The sequence below is a fragment of the Amblyraja radiata genome, chromosome 8, assembly GCF_010909765.2.
Source record: "Amblyraja radiata isolate CabotCenter1 chromosome 8, sAmbRad1.1.pri, whole genome shotgun sequence".
NCBI classification, from domain to species: domain Eukaryota; kingdom Metazoa; phylum Chordata; class Chondrichthyes; order Rajiformes; family Rajidae; genus Amblyraja; species Amblyraja radiata.
The window spans coordinates 39,038,356-39,049,113 of NC_045963.1; the positions used below are offsets into that span (position 1 = coordinate 39,038,356).

At 43.1% G+C, this 10,758-nt stretch overlaps 1 protein-coding gene across 1 annotated transcript; it reads left to right on the plus strand.

The window, feature by feature from the left end:
• Positions 1–1,417: 1,417 nt before the first annotated feature.
• On the plus strand, positions 1,418–10,542 carry mrps10 (mitochondrial ribosomal protein S10). Its single transcript, XM_033025585.1, has 7 exons — positions 1,418–1,506; positions 4,305–4,363; positions 6,592–6,661; positions 8,817–8,956; positions 9,206–9,314; positions 10,078–10,167; positions 10,256–10,542. The coding sequence occupies exons 1-7, from the start codon at positions 1,456–1,458 to the stop codon at positions 10,337–10,339; spliced, it is 603 nt and encodes a 200-aa protein (XP_032881476.1). The 5' UTR covers positions 1,418–1,455; the 3' UTR covers positions 10,340–10,542.
• The last annotated feature ends 216 nt before the right edge of the window (positions 10,543–10,758 follow it).

Consider the following 10,758-nt stretch of genomic DNA (forward strand, 5'->3'; position numbering starts at 1 on the left):
CAGGGCAGCATACGTCAGCGTGTATGTCGTACAACTTGACGGTTGTTAGGGCGACTACGGGCGTCAGTCACTGATGCTCACAGTCGGCTAAAAAATCGCGAAGTGGGACAGGCCCTTTAGGTGTTAACGAGTACAGACAATGAGACTCAACAAGACGACCAAAGCAGGTACGACTTGGGAGGGGGGAATAGAGAGCGAGGGAATGAATGACTGATTGCCTTTATTTGTCATTGTAAGCACTGCATACAACAAAATTATTATTGCCACTCCATTGGTGCATAATATACAAACATAAAAACACAGGACACAATTTAAAAACAATGTTATGAAACTAAGTATCAAGATAAATAAATAATCAGTATTGCACATGGTGATAGTAAAGTGTGAGGTGGGCAGCAGCATGTAAAAGTGCAGCATGAATAATACTCAGTGTTTTTTCATATTGAGTGTGATGATTGCTTTGGGCAACAGTTCAAAAAGGTGGTGACTGGGTGTGTGGAGTCTTTGATGATGTCAGTGGCTCTGCTGAGGTAGCGTAAAGGGCCTGTCCCACTTACGTGTCCTTGGCACGCAAATTACACAACCTCGTGGTCGCGTTGAGCCGCGACGGTCCCGCGAAGGTCGCGCGTGATTTCATGCGTACGCACAGCCGTCTGGAGCGCGTGGCGTCATTTGAAGATGGACGCAAAATGCCGGAGTAACTCAGCGGGATTGGCAGCATTTCTGGAGAGAAGCAATGGGTGATGTTTCTGGTCAAGACCCTTCTTCAGTCTGAAAGAAGGGTCTTGACCCGAAATGTCATCCATTCCTTCTCTCCAGAGATGCTGCCGGTCCTGCTGAGTTAGTCCAGCATTTTGTGTCTATCTTCAATTATCTTGGCCCCGTTCTGGGAGTAGAAGTGGGGGCGGATCCGGAGCGCAATGGCCGTGAGCAACAGGCCGAGTTCGGCGATCGTTTGCCTGCTTCTGCTGCTGTTAGAGGCGAGACGTTGCGTCGTGCCAGTGTCTTGGGCCTGTCCCACTTTGGCCGTCAGTTCCGCGACAGGCCTTTGGTGCACAACTACATACCCCTCCGCGCTTCTCAGTGGGACCGGCCCCGCGTGGCCACACGATGCCCATGCGCCTCAACGTGACCACGAGGTCGCGTAATTTGCGTGCCAAGGACATGTAAGTGGGACAGGCCCTTAAGGTGGCTATGTCCTCCAGAGAGGGCAGTGGTGTCCCTCCAAACGCGGGTTGTAAGCAGCCCAAGCGAAATATGAGGTGGTGTTCCTCCAATTTGCGTTTGGCCTTGCATGCTGCCTGACCCGCTGAGTTACTGCAGTGTTTTGTGTCTGTGGTCGGTTACAAACCTGCATCTGCAGTTCCCCCCCACACAGTTGGTGTCTGTGAACGCCCCGCCCCCTTACGTCACCCGCGTCCGCGTCACTCGGAGGCAGCGGCGCCGCTCTTCAAGATGGCGGCCGCGCCGGGGCTGGTGTGCAGTTTGTTACGGCAGCTGCATCGGGTAACGTTCGCCGTCCTTGTACCCGCGTTCCTCGCCATGTGTTATTGTGGCCTCTCGAGGAGGCCGGTGCTCTGAGTCGAGTCGGATCCACCAGGGAGCCCAAATGCGGGGCGGGGAGATGGGTTGCTGGATCAGACAGCATCTGTGGGGATAAATGGACAGAGTGCGTTTGGCTCGGCACCGTTCTTCATACTTAACGAGAAAGGTCTCGACCCGAAACGTCGTCTGTCCCATCCCTCTACGGATGCTGCCTGACCCGCTGAGTTCCCTGTGATTTGTTCTTGAACCCCGCATCCCGGCTGATCCGGATCCTTTCACCCTCTTCACCCACCCGTTTGAACGTGGCGCGGTCCCTCTACTTCAAACTGATCATGCCGTCAGTTTCATTCTTCAACAATTTTCTTCTGCTTCCGATCCTAATCGTTTTATTTTTTAAGTTTCCCTTCCCTCATTCCAGATCATCATGCAGCTTATTTCTTCTTCTAAATTGAAAATCGCTGCAATCTATTCCTATGTAAAATTTAGTCAAACGTACCATTGGATTGTGCAATTAGGCTTTATACATGAAGAAAAGATATATGATTTCAACTTTTTCTGTTCTATACATTTTGTTACCACCCACTGTTTCATTATCATTTTATCTCGTTTGCTGATAGAAGCGCTACAATGCTGAGAACTATATTATCCATTCTGTACTTCATTTTGCTCTACCTATTGTATTTCAGTTTGGCTTGAATGTATTTATTTTATATTATCTAATTTGATTAGACAGCATGCAAAAAAGGTTTTCACTGTACATCACTGTAAAATAATAAACCTGAACCTTGGTTTTGATTCACGTTGCCACAGTAACTTTTCTCTTCAGTACTGCTACCATATTCTGATCTTGGCTCACCTCAAAGCCAGCCTCCCCCCCACACTGGACCCCCATCAGTTTGCCTACCGGACCAACAGGTCTGCAGAGGACGCCATATCTGCGGCCCTACACTCTGCCCTGACCCACCTGGACAACAACAACTCCTACATCAGGTTGTTGTTCATCGACTTCAGCTCCGCCTTTAACACTGTCATCCCCGCCAGCTTGATCACCAAACTCAGCGGACTTGGCATCACCACCTCCCTCTGCAATTGGACACTGGATTTCCTCACCAACAGACCACAGTCTGTTAGGATCAACAACCTCACCTCCTCCACTCTAACACTAAAACACCGGCGTGCCACAGGGCTGTGTGCTCAACCCTCTCCTCCACTCCCTCTTCACCCATGACTGCGTCCCTAAGTATGGCTCCAACGCCATCATAAAATTTGCCGATGACACCACGGTGGTAGGACTGATCAGCGACAACAATGAATCAGCCTATAGGGAGGAGGTCCAGAACCTGGCAGCCTGGTGTGCCAACAATAACCTCGTCCTCAACTCCAAGAAGACGAAGGAAATCATTGTTGACTTCAGGAAGACCAGAGGTGGCAGACATACCCCCATCCACATAAACGGGACTGAGGTGGAGCGCGTCTCCAACTACAAATTCCTCGGGGTACACATCTCAGAGGATTTGTCCTGGTCCCTCAATACCACCAAATTGATCAAAAAGGCGCAGCAGCGCCTTTACTTTCTGAGGAGGCTCAAGAAAGCTCACCTGTCCCCCCAGATCCTGTCCAACTTCTACCGCTGTACCATTGAAAGCATCCTGACCACCTGCTTCACGGTATGGTACAGCAGCTGCACCGCAGCTGACAGGAAGGCACTGCAACGGGTGGTGAAAACCGCTCAGCACATCATCGGTGCCCCGCTCCCTGCCATGGATGCCCTCCACCGAAAACGGTGTCTGAGACGGGCCGGGAAAATCATCAAGGACCCCTCTCGCCCTAACCATGGACTGTTTGCCCTCCTCTCATCAGGGAGGCGGTACAGGAGCCTCAGGTCTCGCACAAGCAGGCTGAGGAACAGCTTTTTCAACAACACCATTACACTGCTGAACTCAGAGTCCCGTCACTAGCTATCTTTAGACTCTCCCATTTGTATAGTTATTTGCCTATGTACCAGTTTTAATTCATCCACAATCCACACATTGTTAACCAGTATTTTTTATTTTTATTGTATGCTTATTTTGTATTTTTATTTTTACTTCTACTATCTTGCACTATGACCAGACGCTAAACTGCATTTTGTTGTACCTATACTCGTATTTGTGCAATGACAATAAAGTTGAATTGAATTGAATATTCCAAAAGTCTCCAGCCCCAACATTAGTATTTGGACCATTAGCCATCACAACGTAGTCCTCTCAAACTCCCTTCAATCATTCCTCATTTTGACTCTTAAAATAAGAAATCTAAAGTTTCTCAGACTTGGAAACTGTGATTTTTTTTTCTTTCCACAGATAATGTGGTTGTGTGTTCTTTATTATTGTATCGCTGCAGACAACCCAAATTTCCACCAGCCTGGCTGTGTGGCAATAAATTATATTTTATCTTATCTACTGTTTGACTTGCTGAGATTTTTTCCAGAATTTATGTTGGTGATTTTCAACATTTGAGTTTTTTGGATTTACCTTTCAGCAAGTTTTCTTTAATTTTGTATACTTGATGGTCATTATTTTTCTTTCCTCTCATCTCCCTAGAAATTATTTTAAAGGTGTTCAAATTAATGTAACTGGGAGAAACTAATGTAACATATCTGTAAATGTGGTATTTTAAACAATTGTATATTGGAGAAAAAAATAATCTCTATATTGGCTCTGTTTTATTTGAAAAGTAAAAATATAAGCTTAAGAATCCACAAATTATTTTTATTTCAGGTTGATTGTGTGCCATTCTTGAATTGTGCTGCTAATAATACGATAGCAGTACGCTTTTGGTAAGTTTTGCACGTTTTGTTTCAAACATTGTGCAATGTTAGGAAAGTTATTTTTTGGATGAAATTCAAGTATTGTTCAGTCAGATATAAATTCTAGTAGGGGCGTGGGGATTGTTGTACAGAAAGATCTTGGGGTTCCATGCAAGTGATAACACATACACAGGGTGAACAAGGTGCTTGGCATGCTTGCCTTCATCAGGAGTTGGATGACCTGTTATAGCTGTACATGATGTTGGTGAGACCATATTTAGAGTACCCTGTACAATTCTGGTTGCCTGGCTGTAGGAAGATTGTCATTTAAATGGAAAGAGTGCAGAAAAGAATTATGAGAATATTACTATGTCTGCAGGTATAAGGAGAGGCTGAAAAGGCTTGTTTTCCCCCCATAGGTCACAAGAGGCCTTATTAGAGGTTTATAAAATCATGATGGTGGTAGATAAGGTGAATAGCCACTGCACAGTAGGGAAGTCGATGCTAGAGGGCACAGGATTTAAGATGAGAGGCCAAAGACTGAAAGAGAACCTTGGGGGCAATTTTTTCCACACGGTTGGTTTTGTCGAATGAAATGCCAAAGGAAGTGGCAGAGGTGAACATAATTACATTTGACATATACAGGTATAGGAAAGATTTGGATGAATTTATGCCTTGCACTGGCAAGTGGGACCAGCTCAGTTAGGCAACTTGGTTGGCATGGACAAGTTCGTCTGAAGGACCCGTTTCCACACTGTCTAGCTCTATGAATGTAAGTGAATGATATAAAACTTTTGATGAGAAGAATAGAGTTCCCCTATATTATCCCCTTTCATTGGCAATAATCTCAATCTATACTAACACTGAAACATAGAAAATAGGTGCAGGAGTAGGACATTTGGCCCTTTGAGCCAGCATCGCTATTCAATATGATCATGGCTGATTATCCAAAATCAGTTACCTGTTCCAGCTTTATCCCCATATCCCTTGATTCCTTTAGCCCAATAGAGCTAAATCTACCTCTCTTGAAAACTCTGGACTCTTCTCCACGCCATCCATAAAGGATAACTAAAACGTTGACAATAGGTTTACTGATTGAATATGCAAACTTTGATCAACAGCCTTTTTCTCTTCAACTACCAGTAGTTAGAATCCCAAATTCGTTGCATGCCCCATTTCCAATTATTTCATATTAAAATTGCTATTATGTACTTACCATATTAATTCCAGAGCACACATTCACAGGAGAGTTATTCATTCTTCCTATTCATAAATGCTTCACAATTAGATTGATAAAAATAATGTGTATTAAACCTTAACAGCGAACAAAGTTAACCCTAATATTACCCAATATAATTTTCCAATTGATCTGACTGACACCCACAGATGAACAGACAGCATGGAGCCTGGGTAAATGTCCATTTGCTCCTTGGTAGATGCTATGTTAAGAATTACCAAGACATTGTAGGTAACGCCCTTTTTTCCCCAACCCCTGTCTTCACTGTACCCCTCCCCCACTAATTTCTCCCACCATCCTGCCCCGTATACCCAACCTCCGCCTCCAGCCCTGTCTCCTTCCACCTACATCTCTCCCTCAGGCTTTACATGTCACTGCCCTTTCACTTCTCTTCTTATCTGACACACTTTTGTCTCCTTGTCTCTCCTTTTCATCTCCAGCCTTTCTCCACCTATCAGCCAAACAAAACCACACTCACCTGTATGCATCTATCACTTGACAGGCTTAGTCCTGCCCCCACCTCTTTTCCAACTTTCTCCTCTACTACAAACATCGCCTACCATGTTCATCAGAGATGCCGCTGAGATCCAGCACTTTGTATTTTATGCAAGATTCCAGTATCTGCAAATCCTTGTGTCTCTCTTAATCAGTAACATGATCCATTTTGCCTAAATTCAATAATTTTTTTCTATTTTCTGATGGTATTTAATGCCACTCAGCCCATCAAGCCCATGCTGGCATTAATCCAAATTTCCCACTTAATTCCCTTAATTTATTCTCTCTTGCAATGACATAAATGTTGCTCTGATTGGTCATTTATCTTGGATATTGGTCCTCTGATTTTTTTGCCAACTACATGGTACATTTGCTGTATAATAATGTGATTCAAAAATTATTCAAACCATTAAATGAGATGAGGTTAATGAAATAGAGTTTAGCTCTAGCAGAGTTGTGCAGAGGGGATGCTATTTTTCCCAAGGAACCTACTATTACTATACAATCAATGTTTTGGTTACTGTAGGAAAAGGCCATTGCCAACCCTGTCATCGGGAATCAAGTTGGGGTTTTCGCATTACTCCACAGCTCCCTTGGTAAGCATTCCTGCACTTTTTACTAATCATTTGAATGCCCTTTTTGATCGATTTAAGATTAATGCTAATTAAGCGAGTTTGGTATTCCAACTGTGCATGCACAGGTCATGGGTCGCTCGGGATAAACACTCTCGGCGGCCTTGCCGCTGCATGGGTGCAGACCTGCGTCTCGTCCCAAACCAGCCGCCGTTGGGCCGTCTGTCCCCGTCTGTTCCAGAGTGTCCCGTCTGGGCTGGCGGGAGCCTGACGAGAGCATGGAGGGGGCACCGGCTTCAGCCCGGCTCTGCTTGGCCCGCCGGACAGACCGGCAAGGCGCCGGCCCGTCGCAGCAGCGGCCCAGGACCGCAGGCAGCGTGGAAAAGAAGCACCAACTCCAGCTCAACCCCGCCCATCCCGCCAGCGGGACAGGCAGAGTCGAGCTGGGGCCGGTGCCTCCCCACAGCGCTGGCTGCGGGCCTGGACCGACACTCCCGTCTGCAGGCCTTGGCCGACTCTCCCGTCCGCGGACCTCTGGATAGAAGACCCTCCTTCAGACTTCCTACACATTAGACTTTTGTGGCATGGTTGGGATGGATGGGAGCGGGGATTTCCTCGGGCATAAGGAACAAATGACTTAAAGTTTGTGTTGAGTGAACTGAGTGTTCTTAACGTCCTCGTCGTACACCGGCGTTTTGTGAGAGTGGTTGGATCCGATCATCAGCTCAGCCAACGTTGGTCACATTATCCGGACAGGCGGCGGGGGATCAGGAGCTGATGTGAGGCATTGGCGATGCTCTGGAATCCTGGTTGGCCGAGCAGCGGGATCGAGGAGGTAGCGCCCGACCCGGGGAGTAGAGGTGTCAGTTCTTCCAGCAGCGTGCGGAGAGGTACCAGCTACCACGGGCCTCTCAACTGTTGGGCGCTGACTCCTCGATCCTGCATTCTAGTACCCAAGAAAAGTGACCTCAGAGGAAGTGGTTGACATTTACAATGGACACCAAATTTTTGGCATGAAACTCATAGAGTAAACAGTAAATACAATGATAAAACAGCAGAATGCAGGCGTGCAATCTGAAGTAATGCAAAATCAAGGCAACGTGCAATAACAGAATAACTTATTGAGGTAGAGTTAAGAGTAAGAATACATAGCATCAACTCTGGGAAGGGAGAGTAAAAGATGGAATTGATTCTGGAGCCTGAGACCTGCAGGAAAGAAGCTGTTCTTGATTCTGGTTGTCCATGCTTTCAAGCTCCAGTATCTTCTCCCAGAAGGAAGTAGTGAGAAAAAGGGGAATGGCCAGGGTGGCAGGCATCCTTGGTGATACTTGCAGCCTTCCTGATGCAATGCACCATGAAGAGATACTGGGTGTAAGGAAGTGACAAACCTGTGATGGTCTGCTTTGTGTTCACCATTCTGTGTGATCAATCTCTTTAAAATTGTGCATTGATAGTAGAAGTAAACTAAGTGAAAATCTTCAACATCTTATTGGAAGTCTTTTAAACAAAATGAATGTGCAATCAGATCAGTAGTAGATGAGAAATTAATATATTTAATTTCAAAATGTTATTATTTAATGCTTCAATATTTGAATTTAACTTTAATTTAAACAACTTTGTAACTTGACTTGTTTAATCATTTTTCAATGTCCCTAATTTTCCCTAGTATTGGGAAGCAAATCCATTGAGCGGTTTGTTAACCTCAGACAATTTACTCATTTGGCATTGGAGTGATTCAGCGGGCTGCATTAATCATTTGGTGTCGCCTTGTTTTTTTTATCTCAAGCGCTGCAAGATGGCGATCAGAATCACGTTACTCTGAATTTTTTTTCTTTCCATCATCTTCAATACTGAGTTACAACTCCTAAACTAGTTTGCTTTAACTGTTCAGGGAATCACAGATGAATTGTTGTTTATGCTAAATGGTCATTGCACTTGCCTAAGAGTAAGCAAGTATAAAGTTGGCAAAATAACTCGACAGCAAATATTCGAGAGAGGCTTTTTGGATTGTTTTGTAAGAAATGAGAAATGTCCCAAAATATGTTCTCCCTGCTAAATCTTGTACAAACAATAATATGCCAGGTGCTGGAATATTTGACTGCTTTGGAACTTGACATACTTTTAAAAATAATTTCTGTGATAATTTTAAAATAATTTTTCTGGTTTTATGTCATCTTAGATAACCAAAACAGATGACCCCGATACACTTTACAAGAAAGTCTGTGTGTTGGTAAAAGGCCATGATAAAATGGTACTGGATAGCTATGAATATTTTGCCACACTTGCTGCAAAAGAGCTGAACATCACTGTTGATAAAGTGTAAGTTGCTTGTAAGGCATGGGTACGTTCTCCTCAGAATAACATTGTTGCAATGCCAATTTATACCAAATTAATTATTTTCAAAATTGAATTTGCCTTCCTTCCATTCAAATGCACTTCAATAATGCTAGCAATAATCTATGGAAACTTGGGTGGAATTCAGCTGGTACATTGTATTCATAAAGTCAGTGAAACTAAATATAATGTCCTTTCGTGTAACAAAAAACTCACATTAACTTTTTTTTAAAGGAATGAGCCCACAAGGAAAATCGATAGATTGACACTTCTCAAATCTATCCACATTTTTAAGAAACATCGAGTTCAATATGAAATGAGAACACACTACAGATGCATAGAGGTAAGTGAAAAGCTATTGGGACGTAACATGTCTTACTATATTTTACTATAAATATTTAGCTGAAAGATAAAAATATTCAAACAAAATTATTTTTGTTATTGCATATTTCTTTGGACAATATTTGTTCATTCTCAGGGTTATTTGTTTTGTTTTACTGTATTAATAATTTGATGGTCAGCAATGGGTTCATTGCTATCGGTTCATTATTGTCGGGTGTATCAAGGTACAATGCAAAATTTTGTTTTACAAGCTATCCAGGCAGATCACGTCATACATGAGTGTAATCAGGCCGTACACAGGTACAACAAGTAGTACAAGAAGAGAAAGGAAACATGCAGAACATAGTGTGGGAAATGAGTGGAGGAGAAAAAAGGAACCACGGGGGTTTACATCCATGTTCCAAAGTTGTGGGTCAGTATAAGTGGCTTCTATAGTTGGTAGAATATGGAGGGTGAGGATGGAGACAATAAAATGGATTAGTACAATAGGGGTATAAATAGTATAAATTTGTAATCTGAGGACAAACTGCAGATCTAATTTGGAAGCAAAGAGAATAACAGACTGCAAAAGAACATACGCCAGCAGATGAAATTTAATGCAAATTGAGAAGTGGTTCATTTTGGCAGAAAATGAGCACCAATGTGAACAGGTAGGGGGAGCCTAGGTGTATCCATAAATATAGTAAAGTAGGCATATTGAGTGACTTGTTAGTAAAGCATATGATATACATTCTGGCTTATTTTTAATTCTTACTCTCTGCCAGCTCAAACATTTGACTGGAAGCACTGCTGATGTATATTTGGAATATATCCAGCGCAATCTTCCAGAAGGTGTCGCAATGGAGGTAACCAAGGTCAGTCTTATATTGATATTAGGGTTTATACATTTTTTTCTCATTTGTCATGTAAGTTTATAAATTAAAACTTTTTTTGCTTTTTCAGACAATGTTAAAAAAACTACCAGACCATCTTAGGGAGCCTATCTGGAACTCAGATTCTCCTCAAGATGAAGAAAAGCCAGTTTGATTAAGCAAAAGTGGACAATATGTAATGACTACTTATTTTGAATTGAAATAATCTGAAGGTCCTGACTTGAAATGTTAACTACCGATGTTCTCCAGAGATGCTGTCTGACCTGCTGACTTATTCCAACACTTTGTGTATTTTTATGTTAACTAGCATCTGCAGTTCCTTATGTCATCAAATAAAGTTAATTTGTCAAAATGCTATAGCTTTGAGTTGGATTACCGAGGCTGCATGTAAACTAATAAAGGTAAAACTCTCAGGTTTCACTACTCTTGCCAAAACCAACATAGACTTCAAAATGAAACAACATGTGGAGCTAAACAGAAGAGACTTGCATTTAATGTACTTCACATGGCAAGCCATTCAACATTTATTTACACCGAGTAAAGTAAATTTACCAGTTCTACTCAAGGAAACAT

Bases quoted from the DNA above. Each gene is read 5' to 3' on its own strand.
- mrps10 (XM_033025585.1), top strand. From the start codon at position 1,456: ATGGCGGCCGCGCCGGGGCTGGTGTGCAGTTTGTTACGGCAGCTGCAT. The intron at 4,364-6,591 runs GTAAGTTTTGCA...TGGTTACTGTAG, and splicing joins ACGATAGCAGTACGCTTTTG to GAAAAGGCCATTGCCAACCC. The intron at 10,168-10,255 runs GTCAGTCTTATA...TTGCTTTTTCAG, and splicing joins TCGCAATGGAGGTAACCAAG to ACAATGTTAAAAAAACTACC.